The 21,012-nt window shown below is 39.5% G+C and overlaps 1 protein-coding gene across 1 annotated transcript in view; it reads left to right on the top strand.

The window, feature by feature from the left end:
- LOC128047991 (zinc finger protein 33B-like) overlaps window positions 1-6,592 on the top strand; it is a 37,585-nt gene extending 30,993 nt beyond the window's left edge. Inside the window, 2 exon segments of the mRNA XM_052640443.1 lie at window positions 4,409-6,480; window positions 6,482-6,592. Of these exon segments, the coding sequence (XP_052496403.1) occupies window positions 4,409-6,480; window positions 6,482-6,592 (2,183 nt within the window).
- The last annotated feature ends 14,420 nt before the right edge of the window (window positions 6,593-21,012 follow it).

The following is a 21,012-nucleotide window of genomic DNA, read 5'->3' as shown; positions in this document are numbered from 1 at the left end:
GGGATTAAGACTTCAACATATGAATTTGGGAGGGGGGAAGTAATTCAGTCTTTATCAGATTCTTTGCAATTTAACTCCTGAAGTCATTTAGTCTTTTTTTACCATTTTTACCAACTCTTGCCTCCTTAGTTGCTCATTATTCCAGGTCCATTCATTTGGGTTTCCTAGTAGTCTGACCTTTATCAGAACTGAGATATCATTCAATATTTTCCCACTGACAATGGAACTTTTGCTTTCTAGGAGTAATTTTATTTGTGGTTCAGTTGAGTTGCTCGGTCATGTCCGACTCTTTGCAACCCCATGGACTGCAAAACGCCAGGCTTCCCTGTCCATCACCAAGCTTGCTTGCTCAAACTCATATGATCGAATCAGTGATGCCATCCAACCGTCTCATCCTCTCTTGCCCGCTTCTCATCCAGCCTTCAATCTTTCCCAGCATCTGGGTCTTTTCCAGGGAGTCAGTGCTTCACATCAGGTGGCCAAAGCATTGGAGTTTCAGCTTCAGCATCAGTCCTTCCAGTGATTATTCAGGACTGATTTCCTTTAGAAGTAATTGGTTTGCTCTCCTTGCAGTCCAAGGGATTATCGAGAGTCTTCTCCAACACCACAGTTCAAAATCATCAGATCTTTGGCGCTCAGGTTTCTTTATGATCCAACTCTCACGTCCATACATGACTGCTGGAAAAACCACAGCTTTTGACTAGATGGACCTTTGTTGGCAGAGTAATATCTCTGTTTTTGAATATGCTGTCTAGGTTTGTCATAGCTTTTCTTCCAAGAAGTGAGTGTCTTGATTTCATGGCTGCATTCACCATCTGCAGTGATTTTGGAGCCCAAGAAAAGAAAGCCTGTCACTGTTTCCATTGTTTCCCCATCTGTTTGCCATGAGGTGATGGGACTGGATGCCATGATCTTAGTTTTCTGAATGTTGAGTTTTAAGCTAACATTTTCCCTCTCCTCTTTCACTTTCATCAAGAGGCTCTTTAGTTCTTCTTTGCTTTCTGCCATAAGTGTAGTAACATCTGCATATGTGAGATTATTGATATTTCTCCTGGAAATCTTGATTCCAGCTTGTGCTTCTTCCAGTCCAGAGTTTCTCATGATGTACTCTGCCTATAAGTTAAATAAGTAGGGTGGGTGACAATATACAGCCTTGACGTATTCCTTTCCCGACTTGGAATGAGTCTGTTGTTCCATGTCCAGTTCTAACTGTTGCTTCTTGACCTGCATACATATTTCTCAGGAGGCAGGTAAGGTGGTCTGGTATTCCCATCTCTTTTAAGAATTTTGAACAGTTTGTTGTGATCCACACAGGCAAATGCATTGGTGTGGTCAGTAAAGTAGAAGTAGATGTTTTTCTGGAACTCTCTTGCTTTTTCGATGATGCAACAGATGTTGGCAATTTAATCTCTGGCTCCTCTGCCTTTTTCTAAATCTAGCTTCAACATCTGTAAGTTCACAGTTCCCATACTGTTGAAGCCTGACTTGGAGAATTTTGAGCATTATTTTGCTAGCATGTGACATGATTGCAATTGTGCAGTAGTTTGAAAATTCTTTGGCACTGCCTTTCTTTGGGTTTGGAATGAAAACTGATCTCTTCCAGTCCTGTGGCCATTCCTGAGTTTTCCAAATTTGCTGGCATGTTGAGTGCAGCACTTTCACAACACCATGTTTTAGGATTTGAAATAGCTTATCTGGAATTCCATCACCTGCGCTATCTTTGTTCGTAGTGATGCTTCCTAAGGCCCACTTGACTTTGCACTCCAGGATATCAGGCTCTCAGTGAGTGATCACACAATCATCTTTTTTTGTATATAGTTCTTCTTTGTGTCCTTGCCACCTCTTATTAATATATTCTTCTTCTGTTAGGCCCATACCATTTCTGTCCTTATTGTGCTCATCTTTGCATGAAATGTTCCCTAGGTATCTCTGATTTTCTTGAAGAGATCTCTAGTCTTTCCCATTCTATTGTTTTCCTCTGTTTCTTTGCATTGATCACTGAGGAAGGCTTTCTTGTCTCTCTCTGCTCTTCTTTGGAATTCTGCATTCAAATGTGTATACCTTTCTTTTTCTCCTTTGCCTTTCAATTCTCTTATCACCTATTTGTAAGGCCTCTTCAGACAGCCATTTTGCTTTTTTGCATTTCTTTTTCTTAGGGATGGTCTTAATCCCTGCCTTCTGTACAGTGTCATGAACCTCCGTCCATAGTTCTTCAGGCACTCTATCAGATCTAACCCTTTGAATCTATTTGTCACTTCTACTGTATAATCATAAGGGATTTGATTTAGGTCATACCTGAATGGTCACAGTAAACTGTGGAAAATTCTGAAACAAATGGGAATACCAGACCACCTGCCCTGCCTCTTGAGAAACCTATATGCAGGTCAGGAAGCAACAGTTAGAACTGGACATGGAACAACAGACTGGTTCCAAATAGGAAAAGGAGTACGTCAAGGTTGTATATTGTCACCCTGCTTCTTTAACTTATATGCAGAGTACATCATGAGAAACGCTGGGCTGGAAGAAGCACAAGCTGGAATCAAGATTGCCGGGAGAAATATCAATAACCTCAGATATGCAGATGACTCCACCCTTATGGCAGAAAGCAAAGAAGAACTAAAAAGCCTCTTGATGAAAGTGAAAGAGGAGAATGAAAAAGTTGGCTTAAAACTCAACATTCAGAAAACGAAGATCATGGCATCTGGTCCTGTCACTTCATGGGAAATAGATGGGGAAACAGTGGAAACAGTGTCAGACTTTATTTTTTTGGACTCCAAAATCACTGCAATGGTGATTACAGCCATGAAATTAAAAAACGCTTACTCTTTGGAAGGAAACTTATGACCAACCTAGACAGCATATTGAAAAGCAGAGACATTACTTTGCCAAGAAACGTCCATCTAGTCAAGGCTATGGTTTTTCCAGTGGTCATGTATGGATGTGAGAGTTGGACTGTGAAGAAAGCTGAGTGCTGAAGAATTAATGCTTTTGAACTCTGGTGTTGGAGAAGACTCTTGAGAGTCCCTTGGACTACAAGGAGATCCAACCAGTCCATTCTAAAGGAGATCAGTCCTGGGTGTTAGAAGGAATGATGCTAAAGCTGAAACTCCAGTACTTTGGCCACCTCATGTGAAGAGTTGACTCATTGGAAGACACTGATGCTGGGAGGGATTAGGGGCAGGAGGAGAAGGGGACAACAGAGGATGAGATGGCTGGATGGCATCACCAACTCGATGGATGTAAGTTTGAGTGAACTCTGGGAATTGGTAATGGACTGGGAGCCCTGGCGTGCTGCAATTCATGGGGTTGCAAAGAGTCGGACACGACTGAGTGACTGAACTGAATGGTCTAGTGGTTTTCCCTACTGTCTTCAATTTAAGTCTTAATTTGGCAATAAGGCATTTATGATGTGATCCACAGGCACCTTCCAGTCTTGCTTTTGCTGACTGTATAGAGCTTCTCCACCTTTGACTGCAAAGAATATAATCAGTCTTATTTGGTATTGACCATCTGGTGATGTCCATGTGTAGTCCTCTCTTGTGTTGTTGGAAGAGGGTGTTTGCTGTGACCAGTGCATTCCCTTGGTAAAATTCTGTTAGTTTTTGCCCTGCTTCATTTTGTGCTCCAAGGCCAAATTTGCCTGTTACTCCAGGAATCTCTTGACTTCCTACTTTTGCATTCCAGTCCCCTATAATGAACAGGACATCTTTTTTGGGGTGTTATTTCTAGAGCGTCTTGTAGGTCTTCATAGAACTGTTCAACTTCAGCTTCTTCAGCATTACTGATTGGGGTATAGACTTGGATTACTGTGATATTTGTGTTTAATCATCTCTAAGTTCTCTGTCTCATCTTTTACTTGTATTTATAACACAAGGTAGTATGTGATATGCAGAGAATCAGTCTTTAAGTGACTTTCTGCATACCTCTGAAAATTGAAACTCTAATCTCAGATTCTTTTGTATTTGAATATTCATTTACTTACTTAATGGTGATTTGAAGTTAATAGTATTCTGTAGTTGTGCCCAAGTAATGTGTTGTTGGTAATTTTATTTTCTCTCCTTATATTTAACCATAAGTGTTTTGGAGAATTCATGGAGAGGTTCGGATTTAAAGAGTTGCTCTTACTCCTCGGACATACTAAGGAATGTCTCAAAACCAAATGTATGTTTTCTAAGAACAGTTTACTCTTCCTTTTCCACTCTTCTGGGCTGTTTCTTTGTTGTTTTTGTTTTTTCACCTGAAACTCTAGAAATAGAAAAATCGACATACTTACAGTTACCTTCATCCCTGGAGACTAAATAACAAGTCAAAATCAGCTACCAGCAAAGTAGGGCATTTGTAGGTAGGTCTCATTCCATAAGAAATGTGTTGATTTTCATATGGTGAGATAAATTTTTCTTGTTTCTAGAAGTCTGGAAAACTGATCACATGAAAGAAAGAAGCCAAGAAAACCAGCCTAAACATGTATGGGAAGTTGTATTGATCAATAACAAAAGGCTGACTAAAGAACGAGGTAATGTACTAGGAAAGTCACTTGAGTTGGACACAGATTCTTTTCCTTACAGAAAAATACTCTGTCAGTGTGACTCATGTGGAATGAGCTTCAACTATATTTCAGAATTGGTTATCGATAAGAAAAACTCTCTGGGGAAAAAAACTGATGAATTTAATGCCTGTGGAAAATTGCTACTCAGTATTAAACATGAGAAAACTCATACTAAAGAAAAAAATGAATATTTTAGAAGTGGAAAAATTGTCAGTCATAATGAGGATTCTGTTCAGCTTGAGAAGATTCAAACTTTAGAGCAAAATTTTGAATATAACATACATCGAGAATCCTTCAATGAAAAGGTAGTACTCAGTACATACAAGACAGAGATCACTGAAGAGAATGACTGTGCCTATGATGAATATGGGAGAAGATTCTGTGATAGCTCATCCTTATTGTTCCATCAGACAACTCCCTCAAAGGAAAATCACTATGAATTTGGTGATTGTGGGACATCCTTATGTGTGAAGTCCTCTCTTTTAAAACATCATGGGGCACATTTGAAACACTGTGAATATGGCGAAAGTGGGAATAATTTCAGGAGGAAGTTCTACCTCTCACAGCTTCAGAAAACTCGTAAAGGAGAAAAGCACTTTGAATGTAATGAATGTGGGAAAGTTTTTTGGGAGAAGTCACACCTCACTCGACATCAGAGGATTCACACAGGAGAGAAAAACTTTCAATGTAAGGAGTGTGGAAAAACTTTCTGGGAGAAATCAAACCTCACTAAACATCAGAGGTCACACACAGGGGAGAAACCGTATGAATGCAGTGAATGTAGGAAAGCATTCAGCCACAAGTCAGCCCTCACGTTACACCAGAGAACACATACAGGGGAGAAACCCTATCAGTGTAACGCATGTGGGAAAACTTTTTATCAGAAGTCAGACCTCACTAAACATCAGAGAACACATACAGGACTAAAACCCTATGAATGTTATGAATGTGGGAAATCTTTCTGTATGAATTCACACCTTACAGTACATCAGAGAACTCATACAGGTGAGAAACCCTTTGAATGTCCTGAGTGTGGGAAGTCTTTCTGTCAGAAGTCACATCTCACACAGCATCAGAGAACTCACATAGGAGATAAACCCTATGAATGTAATGCATGTGGGAAAACTTTCTACCACAAGTCAGTACTTACCAGGCATCAGATAATTCATACAGGTTTGAAACCTTATGAATGTTACGAATGTGGGAAAACCTTCTGCTTGAAGTCTGACCTCACAGTACATCAGAGAACTCACACAGGAGAAAAACCGTTTGCATGCCCTGAGTGTGGGAAATTTTTCAGCCATAAGTCAACCCTATCTCAACACTTTAGAATCCATACAGGGGAGAAACCGTATGAATGTCATGAATGTGGAAAAATCTTCTATAATAAATCTTACCTAACAAAACATAATAGAACACATACAGGGGAGAAGCCCTATGAGTGCAATGAATGTGGGAAAACCTTCTGCCAGAAATCACAGCTCACTCAGCACCAGAGAATTCACATAGGGGAGAAACCCTATGAATGCAGTGAGTGTGGAAAGGCTTTCTGCCATAAGTCAGCTCTGATTGTGCATCAGAGAACACATATAGAAGAAAAGCCCTATAAATGTAATGAATGTGGAAAATCTTTTTGTGTGAAGTCAGGACTTACTCTGCATCAGAGGAAGCACACAGGAGAAAAGCCCTATGAATGTAATGAATGTGGGAAATCCTTTAGCCACAAATCATCACTCACGGTACATCACAGGGCTCACACAGGAGAGAAGTCTTGTCAATGTAATGAATGTGGGAAAATTTTTTACCGTAAATCAGACCTCGCTAAACATCATAGATCACACACAGGGGAGAAGCCCTATGAATGTAACACATGTCAGAAAACCTTTTCTCAGAAGTCAAACCTTATTGTACATCAGCGAACACACATAGGAGAAAAACCTTATGATTGAAGTGAATATTAGAAATGTTGAGCCACAATTCAGCACCTACTCCATTTCAGAGAATTCACACTATGGAGAAAGCTCTGTTGATATCCTGAATGTTTAATAACCTTCATCCCACACAACTGGCCATATTTTACTCCAAAGTAATGACATAGGACCAATTTCTAGACTGCAGCAAGTATAGGGCAGTCTTGTTAAGAGATAATATTCCACTGAATGTCATGTACTGGCATAAAACCTCACAGATTTTGATTTTGTGAAGTTCTAACAAAAATACTAGGTTATATCAGAATTTATATAGGGGAGAAATCTGTCCATTTGAGACTTATGAATTGACAATTTTCTTTAGAGGTAATGTAACTTCAAAAGCTAGAATTTGTGTTTTGGTTTTGATGCTATGGTTATTTTTAGGAAACATTGTAATTTATAGATACATATTGTGCAATGTAAAGCTTTACAAACTAAAAAGAATAGTAAAATAGGCTCAAGAGAAGTTGCAGTAATAATAGTGCATAGAATTCTGATGTGCCCTTTACAAAGCTGCTTCTAATAATAATTACATAACTATAACATACTTTAATTACATAAAGATATTAATAGCCCTAACAGGAAATTGATGATACCCTACTACTAAGTCAGATATAGACTTTATTCAGATTTCACTAGTGTTTACATGTAATCTTTATGTTTGTCTGTGCATTTCTATGAAATTTTTTGGTTTATATATTTGAGTAACCTTCAACACATGTTATAAAATCAAAAAGGAATCTAGAGTTTGTATTACATGAAGATTACAAAGGAATCAGGATCTCACCACAGGAAGTTAATAAATATTATTTATTATTAATAATCATAGCCTTTGTGCTGTCGTAATCCTGGCAACCATTTAAATATGAATCTTTTTAAAAGCAGAGATAAATTGAATAATTAGGGCAGAAGCATCAAACACCAGTGAAGCATCCCTTAAGTTCACAGGACTTAGGTATGTACATTACATAAACTATATGTTTGTTACACAAAATGGAACTTTACATAATTGTGAATAGAAAATAGATACTCCTGGTTTAGCAGTTGTTACAACATTAGGCACATGTCCCTTGTGTATAAGGCCTGGAGCAACAGTTTAAAAGGAGGCCCACAAAGCTCATGTCTAACCTTTTAAAACTTATAAATCAAAATAACTAAACATTCAATAAAATGTATTCTCTGCATGGGGATATCTAGGCCCTGGTCCTATTGCCCCTTCTCTTTCACCCATAGCTTATTGAAGACCATGATGTGCCTTGAGTATACATATGTAAATACTCTAGCCTTCAGCCTAAATTTATCCAGACCCTGAGTAAGCAACTGCTTTCCAAGACAGGATCCAGGAAGGAAGTTTCAGATTAGACAACACTCAGGGCTATAAATTAGACTGTAAATTCAAGGGTCTGATGTTCCCTGAGATCTGGGCCCTTAATGACTGTTGACTCTCTGAGGAGGAAGACTGAGGCTGGAGCATGGCCAGAATGGAACTGAAGCAGTGCTTTTATTAATAGGGTAGAGGTGATATACTAAATTATATGATCAGATTATGTAAACAATTACATTAAGCTAGTAACGTAAGATTATACGATCTAGTGATCTTAGATTATATACAGAGTCCAAGCTTCTGTGGTAGGAAACTAGAAAAAGAAGAGCAAATTAAGTCCAAATTATACAAAAACAAAATAATGAGAGCTTAGGCAGATATCAGAATAATTGAAAACAGGACACCAATGGAGAAAAATCAATAAAACCAAAAGCTGGTTATTAGAGCAGGTCAATAAAATTGATAAATCTCTAATCAGGTTAGCTAGAAAAAGAGAAGATACAAATTGCTAACATCAGGAATGAAACAGAGCCATAACTGTGATCCCTTTGGCATCGAAAGGGTTATAAAGGAATGTTATGGACAACTCTGTACCCACGGATTTTATAACCTAAATGAAATGGGCCAATTCCTTGAAAGAAACAATCTGCCAAAACTCACAGAAGGATAAATCTAAATAGGCATATGTCTCAAGAAATTGAATCAATTTTTAATCTTCCAAAGCAGAAAGTATTAGGCCCAGATGTTTTTACTGACGAATTCTACCAAATTAAGGAAGAAATAGCATCAGTTCTCTACAGTATCTTACAGAATGTAAAAGCAGAGCTTTTATTCTTTGAAGCCAGCATTACCCTAGTTGTAAAGCCATTGAAAGACATTACAAGAAAGCCAGGTACAGACCAGAATCTCATTAATAAATATATAGAAATCCTCAACAATATGCTTGCAAATTGAACCCAACAGTGTATAAAAAAAATTACATGACATGATCAAGTGGGATTTATCCAGGTATGCAAGGCTAGTCCAACATTTAATAATTAGTGTAGCCCATCATATCAACAGGCTAAAGAAGAAATATATGATCATATCTGTAGATGCAGAAAATATTTCAAAAAATCTTAACATCATTCATGGTAATTAAACCCAGTAAGTGAGGAATACAGGAACTTTTTACCAAGGTTCCTCAACTTGGTAAAAAAATATCTATAAAAATCCTATAGCTGACATCATACTTAATGGTGAGAAACTAGATGCTTTTCCAGTAAGATAAAGAGCAAGGCAAGGAGGTCCCTGTAACCATACCTCTTTTGCAACCTTCAAGAAGTCCTAGCTAATGCAGCAAGATAAGTAAGGGAAATAAAAGGTACACAGATTTGGAAGGAAGAGATAAAACTATTGATGTTCACAGATAACATGATTGTCTACGTAGAAAATTCCAGAGAATCAGCAACAAAAAATTCTCCTGACACTAGAAAACAGTTACAGAAAGGTTACCGAGTACGATGCTCAGGCAGGTGATGAAAGGAGCTATCAAGTAACAGAGATACAGAAGAACCTTAGATGCATATGGCTAAACGAAACAAGTCAATCTGAAAAGGTTTTATACTGTATAATTCCAACCGTAATGGAGTCTGATAAAGGCCAAACTGTGGACACACTAAAAAAATAAGTGGCTTCCAAGTGTTCAGGGTGAAGGACAGAGGGATGAATAGGTGGATTACAGACAATTTTTAGGATAGTGAGACCATCCTGTAGGATATTACAATAGTGGATACATGTCATTCATTTGTCAAAACATACAAAGTGTAAAACACACCTACAGAGTGTAAAACACACCTACAGTGTAAAACACACCTACAGAGTGTAAAACACACCTACAAAGTGTAAAACACAACAGGTCAACCCTAATGTAAACCATGGACTTCAGTTGTAAAAATGTATCAGTATTGGTTCATCAATTATAACAAATGTACCACATTAATACTCGGTATTAATAAGGGAAAAGTGTGGAGGGAGGTAGAGGTAAAGGGGTATATAGGAACTCTGTGCTTTCTGCTCATTTTTTCTGTGGCCCTAAAACTGCTCAAAAAAATGGAGTATATTAAATAAACAACCCTGCCATATATTACTTTCTTATATATTTAAAGAATTTGAAACTCACATGATTCAGTACCAGTTTTTCCATGGTGGGGGTAGAGTAGGGTAGGGAATGCATTATTAGAAATCATATATTGTCAACCACTAAGGCATATTTTCAAGTACAGCTTTCTGCTTTTCTAAGCCTTATTATCTTCTTTTGAAATTACCTTAAGTTACTTACCTCTCATTATAACATCTTGTTTCTTTTTTTTTAAAATTTTCTATTTATTTTATTTTAACTTTATTTTACTTTACATCTTGTTTCTGCACTGAACATATGTTTCTGCCCTGCAGCTATAATAATCACTAATGAACATTTGGGTTGTTTTTATAGTCTTCAGAATACTTTAAATTATAGCAACTGTGGCTTGAAATTAAGGCCCAGTGTAATAGAGTCTCTTCACATCTGAAACTAAGAAGACCTTTGATAGCCTAACTGCAGGTTTCCCTCCCTATTCTTCTCCCCCAGGTCACTGTAGTCAGACAGTCCTCCTTGTTTATCTGGTGGACCAGTTCTTGGTTTCCCCTCAGTGGCAAGTTTCACTTTCCTACCAGCCCACAAAATTATTCTGAAAAACCATTCCCATCTTCTCACAGAAACTTTGCTGCACCCTCTGCATACTACAGAGCCATTTCCCACAACCCCTGGTTTTTCCTTTGTTCCCAAGCATGATAACCTGTGTGCCCCTTGAATGGCGGTGTCGTGTCTTCTCACCTGGCCTGTGAATAGACATTACTAGTAAGCTTATGTAGATCTCATCTGTCCAGTGTAAGGTGTCACGTGTTCAGCTATTGTATTACCCCAGGGCATGAACCCTGCCACCAGCAGGGTGACTAGGAGGCAGTTAGTACAGCTGGGCATGAACAAGATTGTCCATCTAAGACAGGCCACCTGGTCACTTAGCTAATTGCTCTTGTCTAACAGGTTCCGTGACGTGGCAGAGGCTGCTTGGGATGGAACCACCAACTGCTGGCAGGCTTGCACTTCGGCCTGCTCTGCTCTGTGTTCTTTTTTGGATGTTGCTATCTCTTCCCACTCTGAGGCTCTTGTCCCTAAGAGAATGATTCATTGGCTGTGCCCCCTGCGTGACTTGCCATGGGTTTCATTGTGTTTGGCAGGTGGTATCTGAGCTACCTGTGAGGCCAGCTGCTGGACCGTGGTACTTGCCCTTGTAACTACCCAGAATGTCCATATCAGGGGTGATGTACATGGCTAGAAGTCCAGAATAACTAAGGAAATTTGTATGAGAGAAATAAGAGAGAAAGAAACCTGCATGGCAGAAAAAAGACAGCCATAGCAGACAGAGGATGTTAAGTCAGCCAACCTCTCTGGGTTATGGGCCCAGCATGCTTTTGCTGCACCACCTGTTGTGTCTTTTTTTTTTTTTTTTTAAGGTTCTGCACTCATGGTTAGAGTACAAAACTCCTATCCTGTGGTGCAGCAAAGAGGTTAATTCAAATGCAGCTTAAGCCTGGGATCGTTGCACCAGGTGAAGCAACCATTGCCATGGAGCAGGCCCCCCTAACCCTTTCCTGAAGAAAGAAATTTACAAATTTGATCAGAGTAAAGAGAACCCTCCTGAAGTGCAGCAAGTAACCACAGAAAGAAAAGAAATGGAAAGAATGAAGGGAGGGAGGGAGGCAGAGACTTAGATACGAGGAGAGTAAATAACAAGATAACTGAAATATAGGTCCATAGTTTGTTTTTGAAATTGAGATGTGGTTTCTGTACAATATTATATAAATTATATCCACAGTTTGACTCAATTAGAAATCCAGAATATACTAAAATCATTTGTACAACAAAAGATACAAGGGTGCTGTGATTGGCTTTTGTACCTTCCAAATTAATATTAACTTTAATGCTGAAGTGTACCATTGGCAAATTTTCATAGCCTTAATACAGGGCTCAAGTTATAGTTACACCTGGGCACCTCCTTAAATTTAATCATGTTACCCCCTAAAATCTTAGAGGTGTTATTGAATATACAATACAGTGCTATACTGAAATTCCCTCCAAAATTCATGTTGAAATCTTAACTGCCAGTATGATGGTATTTGGTGGCGGGGCTTTTGGGAGTGATTCAGTTAGGAGAACAGAGTCCTCATGAATGGGGTTAGTGCTCTTAAAATAGACTCCAGAAAATTCCCTTGCTTCTTCCACCCTGTGGGGACTTAGAAAAAGACAGCCTTCTGTAAACAGGAAGCAATTCTCACCAAACAAGGAATCTTCTGGTGCTATGATCTTGGACTTCCCAGCCTCTTGAACTGTGTGAGAAATAAACTTTTATTGTTTATAAGCCACCTGGTCCATTGTATTTTATTATAGCAACCCAGAGAGACTGAGTCATTTAGGAACAAATAGAATGTTTCATCTTAACCAACAGAACTATTGTCTTAAGTTTCACATGGTCATAACACCCACTGACTTAATTTTAGCATAATCCCATAGAAAGCATGGATGCTCTGATCCAAAGAATAATTTAATTTTTGGCACTTACAAATTGGATTGACAAAAGGAGACCGTAGTGTACCATATACCTCAATTGAAACCATTGTAAATACATACTGAAAACAAGTGATCATCGCCACTACTTCTCTGTTTGATGATCCAGTATAGCTTGTTCTTAGCCTGGAAATAATGATGGTGCTTCACAGTGGATTATTAAAACCGTAATGCTATGGCCTATCTGCTAAGAACCAAGTACCCAATGTTGCTGAAATTACTGTTTCCATTCAAATAGCAAGTAGTAAATATTTTGTTATTCCAGTTTGGCTAATATGTTCTGTTCAGTGCTCTTTTTAACACCCTTTCAGCCACAGTTTACCTTCACCTCCAAGGGATGCAAGGTACCTTTACCAGGCTACCCATGGGATACCTGAACAACTGTGCCATTGCACAGTCTTTGCAGGCAATGTCTTAACTGCATCCCATTTCGTCCAGGAGCAGGGTATGACATGACATTGATGACATCCTCCTCTGAGGAAATTCATTTCACAGATTCATTGAGGGCATATAAATACTCCCAAAAAAAAGCGTAAGTTATTTCACCACACAGAGATCTGCCTCATCAGTTGAGTTCCTGAAAATCACTTGTAAAACAAGGGCTGTTTCATCTCTGTTGCTGTCAAGAAGCAACTACAGACTGCTTTTTGTTTTCTGTTCTTAATACACACAATGTTAATGTAAATCCATCTTTTAGTCCTTTTTGGGCTCTGCAGGCAACATATCCTCCACTTAAAATTTTTAATTTCACTGATGGTGTTACTTTCAAATGCCCAACTTGTATAGGGCCTCCTCCACAAACAGCCTTAAGAAGTGATCTGAATTGAATGGCATTCCCATTAGTGCTCTCAAAGACACTCTCACTGTGGAGGCTTTAGCAGCCTCTTGTCCCTCCTGGAGTCCAAGAGTACAAGGAATACCATGCTGTATATCTGTTGATGTTGGTTTTGACAGATGCATTTTAGGCAGGAAAGGCAAATGCATGTACAGGGTAAATATCTTTGACGGAAAGTACAAGATACAGTCCATTTTGTGATGAGAATGGTCTAATGCAGTCAACCTGTAACATGGCTAAACTGAGTGATCCAGGGAATGGTGCCAAGTTAATTGTTGGTCTCTGCTGTTGGCAGATTAATCTCTTAACAGTGACTTTAGCCAGATCGGTCTTGTTGAATGAAAGTCCACTTTGCTGAGCCCATGCATAATTTCCTTCACTGCTGCTGTAGCCACTGTGTTCATGAGCCTATTTGGCAATGACAAGTGGCTGGGTAATGGAGCTGACTGATAGGAGACTGGCATCACAGAATGTGTCCTTCACTTAGTGTTTCAGTCCTCTGATGCAGTCACCCTTTCGTGAGCATTCACATGGTACACAAAGACCTTCACTCTCCTCATCTGGAAAGGTCTAGATGGGCACCTCTCCCCCTGAACTCCCTTTCACAGGTTTTCCAATGTACCCCTCCTTAGTCCTTGATCGTTTAGCCAAACCATAGGGCTTCCCTGGTGGCTCAGAAGTTAAATGTCTGCCTGCAATGGGGAGGCCTGGGTTCGATCCTTGGGTCGGGAAGATCCCCTGGAGAAGGAAATGGCAACCCACCCCAGTATTCTTGCCTGCAGAATCCTATGGATGGAGGAGCCTGGTGGGCTAACATTCCATGGAGTCGCAAAGAGTCGGACACGACTGAGTGACTTCACTTTGACTTTAGGCACTGTGCATAAATAAGTGTTAACTCATAACTTTTGCCATTCCTCCTTCCAGGCAAAATAACTCAGGTGATTTCACCACCAACTTTTAAGACCATCTCAGAGTGGGGCTGTGGTACTGTGTACCATGCAGAATGATTTGATCCAAGCCTGATGTTTTTTTCTTTCACTGGTCAGCTCGTCATAGGGAATTCCTCATGAAGCCATAGCAGTGGATTAAGGGGGTGAGGGGTTGCCTGATATATTGAAAGTATTTATAGGCATTGAAGATTCATCTCCACTGACATCTGTTTCCCCATCCCAGGGATTCTTTACTAATCAGTGCCCTAATTTTAATTTTAATGAGACCATGTAAGGTTGGAAATTCAATGTACATAGTAATTAAGCCACCCAACGGATTTGTAACTGGATTTCTTTTCATAAATCTCAGCCCTGCAGCTTTAGGGGATGAGGTGCTTTCAGAATTACCATTGAAGCCTTAGGGTCTTTGTGGATCTTGAGCTGGGAATTTAAATTCTGAGAATCTCATGTTTCTCAACATCCAACTCATTTAGAATAAACAACCAGTTTCATACTCCTCTTGTTCACTAAAATACCTAGGAGAGAAAATCTTTCATTCCCAACAACTTGCTTTCTGTAGGCACATGATAATAGATACCTAGAGGTAATCATCTGAGTAACTGTATTGCCACTGCACATCATGGACTATCAGTGCCTCTTTACACCTGAAACAGGATCTTCAATGGTTTTAAATCTGACTCTAATCAGATTGGTGGTGGTTTAGTCACTAAGTCATGTTTGACTGTTGTGACCCCATGGACTGTAGCCTACCAGGCTCTGTCCATGAGATTCTCCAGGCAAGAATACCAGGGTTGCCATTTCCTTTTCCAGGGGATCTTCCCAACCCAGGAATCGAACTCTGGTGAAGCAACACCCAATTTGGTACACATTTGTGATTCAGGAGGATTTAATTAGAGACATAGAACCATAAGATGAATGTGTATGTCTAAAGGGATTTCTTACAGGGCTTTGGCTTTCTACAACTGTGGGAACTGGTTAAGTGGTGTCTATGAGGTGGTCTCTATGCCTGATGAAGACATTTGGCTAAAGTGCTCAGGGCAGACAATAAGGGAAAGGAGATGGATGAGACGTGAAAGAGAGCAAAAATATGAGAACTCACAACCATGAGTAGTGCTGACAAGGAGGGGCTAAACCTGGAGACAGTTCTTATTGCCTCTGGCCTTGGTGTGGTGTCCTTCAGAAGCTGAGTCCCTCAGTCAGTGAGGGGATCACACATATCTGGTGCGAGCATCAGAGATGCCAAAGGGCCTATGTGGAATGGTTGTAGTTCTAGTGGTGTCTCATGCCAGTGAGGTGCTCAGTAGATCAGCAGCAGCATGTTACAAAGATACAAAATGGCTGTTACATCACTTACACACTCCAAGTCTTGCACAAGAATATCTTTTATGGCCCACCCCAATGGGAAACATACAGAAAAGGGAACCCGGAAATGTAGTTGAGCCTAGTCTGCTGTTGCCAAGTCACTTCAGTCATGTCCGACTCTGTGCGACCCCATAGACGGCAGCCCACCGGGCTCCCCCGTCCCGGGGATTCTCCAGGCAAGAACATGAGTGGGTTGCCATTTCCCTCTCCAATGCATGAAAGTGAAAGTGAAGTCACTCAGTCGTGTCTGACCCTCAGCGACCCCATGGACTGCAGCCTTCCAGGCTTCTCCGCCCATGGGATTTTCCAAGCAAGAGTACTGGAGTGGGGTGCCATTGCCTTCTCCGTAACACATTACTAAGCAACCACACTGGCCTATAAAGGAACTGTGAAATCGGTTCAGTGAATCAGAGCTAATATTTTTAAAGAAATGAAATAAAACATAATGTCAGAATTCATTAGAGATACTGGTAAATAGTATTTTGTGAAAAATATTTATAATCAGTTGTATGTTATCATGGACTGAATTGTTTTTCTCCCAAGTCTATCCCAATGTGACTGTTTTGGAGATAGGGCCTTTAAAGTGGTAAAGTGAAATGAGGTCATAAGGATGGGCTCTAATCCAACATGACTGATATCCTTATAAGAAGAGAAAGAGACACCAGAGACAAGTATGCATAAAGAAAAGGGCATGCAAGAACACAGAAGGCGGCCATCTGGAAGCCAAGGAGAGAGGCCTTGGGAAAACAAACCGACCAACACCTTGACCTTGGACTTCCAGTTTCCAAAAACGAGTCAAATAAAGTTGCATTAAGTCACCTCATCTGTGGTGGTACTATGTTTTGGCAGCTGAATGTTTGTGTCCCCTCCTGTCACCCCTAAATTCATATGTTGACGTCATCTCCAGTGTGATGGTGTTAGAAGGTGGGGTCATTGAAAGGTGATTATGTCTGGAGAGTGGAATGCTCATGAATGGGACCCCACAGAGCTCCCCAGCCTTTCCAGCACATGAGAACACAATGAGAAGGTGCCATCTGTTAACCAGGAAGACTGCTCTCACCAGAATGCAGCCATGCTCCTGCATTGGTCTTGGACTTCCCGACCTTCAGATCTGTGCAAAATAAAGTTCCATTGTTTATAAGCTATCCGGTCTGTTAGTAGTTTGTTATAGCAGCCCCAGTGGACTAAGGCAGCAGCCTTGGCAGACTAGTACATATGTGTACTAAAGATTGAATCAGTCTTCTGGCAGCTTTTAAAAAAGAAATTGAGATAATATTTTTAGAGCAGTTTTAGATTCATAGAAAAATTGAGGGGAAAGTGCAGGGATTTCCCATTTCCTCCCCCTCACACACGTACACCCTCCCATTATCAGCATCCCCCAGCAGTGGCATATGTTACAATTGATGAACCTACATTGACATGTCATAAAAGTCTATCAATTACATTACATGTCACTCTTGATATTATGTATCATGGGTTTAGACATGTGTTGATGACATTTATCCATCATTTTGGTACCATAGTGAGTGTGTTCACTGCTGTAAAAGCCCTCTGTGCTGTCTTTTCATCCTTCCATCTCCATCCCAACCCCTGATCTTTTTATTGTCTCCATAGTTTTTCCTGTTGTGTTAACTTTATCCCACTTTAATGTTGCAAATTTTTGTCAAGGTATCATTAAGCATACAAAATATTTTAATGTGGTCTCATTATTTTGTATTCCTCAACAGAATATAAACTACATTCAGAGCTTGGAGTTTTATCTACTTTACACACTACTGTGAATCCAGTGCCTAAAATTGGCATGTTGTTTTTCAACTCAATGAGTATTGAATGAATGTTTGTATTGATCATGAGTTTAATGTATTTGTTAAGTAAATTAAAGCTGAAGATTCTTGCAAGCTTTGGCAATGTCTTACAAAGAAACGTAGTCTTATACAGTCTAGCCATTGCTTTCCTAGGTGATTACTCAACTTATTTAAAAGCTTACATTAACACAAAAGCCTGCATAAAAATATAGCAGGTTTATTATTTCCAAAATTAGAATTAACCAAGGTACTTTTCAGTAGGTAAATGGGCAAGCAAAATGTGGTACATCTATACAATGGAATATTGTTCAGTGATAAACGAAGTGTTAAGTCACTGAAAGTTTTGACGTTAACTTAATAAATGATAGAGGTATAACTGCCTGTAAATGTAGAAAATTGTTACCCCATCCCATTCAAAACACGCATAAACTCCAGAGATTAACTGATTGATTTTTAAAGAAATTGGCTCACAAGTAAGACTGCCAAAGGCTCCAAGTGAAAAGTGAAAGTGTTAGTCACTCTCTTGTGTCTGACTCTTTGCGACAGCATTCATATCCGTCATTGTCACTTCACGCATATAGAAGGGATATCTTGACATGCTGCACACCACTGAACGCCTAGAAATTTCACTAAGGTAATGAATTTTTTCAGATTTATTTTCCACCGTTTGACATCCAAATATATTTCTGTCCTTTTTCTCTCTTTCAGTGACTTCCATAATGCAAAGCACATATTGGTTTTTCATCCATGGATTGTTGTTAAAATTGGTGTTTCTGTAGGGAGAGGGGGCTGACATTTTATTTTTGCTATCTTGCTAACTTTCCATTTATCTAGATCTTCGAAAATCTTTCAATGACATTTTCATTGGGCAAATCTTGTACAAATCTTTCACTTTTCGTTGTAGAAGTATTACACGTCTTTTGTTAAATTCACTGTTAAGAATTTTTTCTTTTGATGCTATTGTAAATGAGTCTGTTGTCTTAACTTTGGATTGCTCATTGCTAATGTATACAAGTCCTATTGATATTTATATTATTGATCCTGTATCCTTAACTTTCAGTTCAGTTCAGTTCATTGCTCAGTCGTGTCCGACTCTTTGCAACCCCATGAACTGCAGCACGCCAGGCCTCCCTGTCCATCACCAGCTCCCGGTGTTCACTCAGACTCACGTCCATCGAGTCAGTGATGCCATCCAGCCATCTCATCCTCTGTCGTCCCCTTCTCCTCCTGCCCCCAATCCCTCCTAGCATCAGAGTCTTTTCCAATGAGTCAACTCTTCGCATGAGGTAGCCAAAGTACTGGAGTTTCAGCTTTACCATCATTCCTTCCAAAGAAATCCCAGGGCTGATCTCCTTCAGAATGGACTGGTTGGATCTCCTTGCAGTCCAAGGGACTCTCAAGAGTCTTCTCCAACACCACAATTCCTTAACTTTACTGAGCTTATTTATTGGTTCTAATATTTTTCAGTGAGTCCCTAAGCATTTTCTACATACAAGGTCAAGCCATCTGCATATAGTGATAGCATTACCTCTTTATTTCCCATCTTATGCCACTTCCTCCATTTTCTTTCTTAGTTGCCCTAAGACCTGCAGTACAATATTACCTAGAAGTGGTGAGAGTAAGAGCAAATAGAAATGAAAAGAGGATTAGTACAGTCTTAAAGAAAATGATAGAAGAGATATCCCCACTTCTTTTTCTTAGAACATTTTCTTTTGTAAACATGTAACTGTAAATGCTTTATCCATCCCTTTGGGATGAATATGAACCTTTTAAAAAGCCTTTTGGCAGTTTTACACCCCTATAATATCTTTCTCAAGGAGCCTTGGAGTTATCTCTTTGAAGTGTACCCTTCCAAGGTGTTTGCACTCCCAATTTCTCAGTTTCTGTAGGAGGGTAGGAGCCTAACTTCTTCTATAGGTGTCTTGCTCCAAGTTGCAAAACTACCTCCTTTCAAATAGATATGAGAAGCTTCAGTTAAGACAGATGGTCATCCCAATTACCAGATGAATTTAAGGTAAACTATGATAAATGATGGTGTCAAGTCCTCTTACTTAAGGTTTAGTTATTGTTTATCTTGAGAACATGCATGTAATGAGTTGTGTCCAATTAGCTTTATAAAAGGGTGCCGTTTCTTTCTGGCTTTGTAATCTCTTAGCAGACTTCCTATAGTGCACAACACATTCTTCTTTTATGATTATTTAGTAATAAAGTTCTTTTGTCTTCTACCTTTGTGAATAGATTTTCTTGTTGGGAGAAATTTTTAATTTTAATTATAAATTTTTAATTTATAATTATTTCTTCAGCAATTTTGATAAGGATGGGATGAGTCTGGTAGTTCCTGGTTTGAGCAGATCAGCTGAAAGTCTTGGCCACACAACAATCAGGTAAAAGACCCTAAATAATGAATACTCTTCCTCCTAGCCCTCTGTTCTTTTGGAATACTATCTAAACAAACCACCCAAATTCAAGATTTTACTTTTGAATAATTATGGATAATAATAGGCTCCAAAATCTCATCATGATCACTGGATGATTGGAAAATAAGGGAAGCCAGTAATGTTGCCTGCTGGTCTCTTTTAAAAACAAGTTAATATCTGTCTGTCGCATTTGGAATTGGCATACATATGAGATTCCAGTCCTGCAGTAGCCAGAGGACAATTCTTTTGTTTTGCAGAGGTTCTTAGAAGGGAGTCTATCCCAGTAAATGAGTTGCTGATATTTATGGGATGCATATAATTCTAACCATCCCAAGAGGAAATTTAAAAATCATTTGGATAACCAGAAGAAGCTGTTGAAAAAATTAAAGAGAAAATGCAAGACAAATACATTTTTCTCTCTCATAGAACCCTGCTTCTCCCTCTGCTTGCCCTGCTCCTCCTGCTTTTCCTGGCTGTCTTTGCCCCTCCATGCCTCAGACTGACTCGGGGAGAGGGAGGTGATAATCTTTCAGACGGGTGGTTCCCATCTAGGCAGTTTCTTTAACTGGTAATAAATTACCTGCTCAATTTGAAGAAACAGTTAATGTACTTTATGGCCTAGACTGAGTCCACCTAATGTCATAGATGAGGTGACTCCTTCAGGAGTCCCTCATGCTCCACCCACTGCATACTACTACTACTAAGTCACTTCAGTCGCGTCCAACTCTATGCGACCCCTTAGATGGCAGCCCACCAGCCTCCCCCGTCCCTGGGATTCTCAAGGCAAGAACACTGGAGTGGGTTGCCATTTACACTGCATAGCTATTAATAAAAAGCCAGAAATGATAGAGCATCATGGGAAGATTAAGAGATCTGCATGGAAGGCATCAGGGAGAGTAGCTATACTAGTCATTTGGAAAAAAGCAAAGAAACAAGGTGTTGAAATAATGTAAACACAGGAAGGGAAACCAAAGTGCCCTGGTTACAATTTTTTGTGTATTTTATTTATTTATTTTTTTTGGTCTCAATGTGAAGGAAGCCAGCTGGTCTATTTGGGTCACCAGCAGCACCAATGCCATTGAGAAGCTACTCAGGATGCCCATGTAATTCAAATGCCTTTCTTACCAGCTGATGTTTCTTATTTAAAGGCTTCTTTCC

This window comes from Budorcas taxicolor, chromosome 5 (assembly GCF_023091745.1).
Source record: "Budorcas taxicolor isolate Tak-1 chromosome 5, Takin1.1, whole genome shotgun sequence".
Classification (NCBI taxonomy): Eukaryota; Metazoa; Chordata; class Mammalia; order Artiodactyla; family Bovidae; genus Budorcas; species Budorcas taxicolor.
The sequence above is the reverse complement of the archived record's forward strand: the minus strand, read 5'-3'. Positions and strand labels throughout refer to the sequence as shown.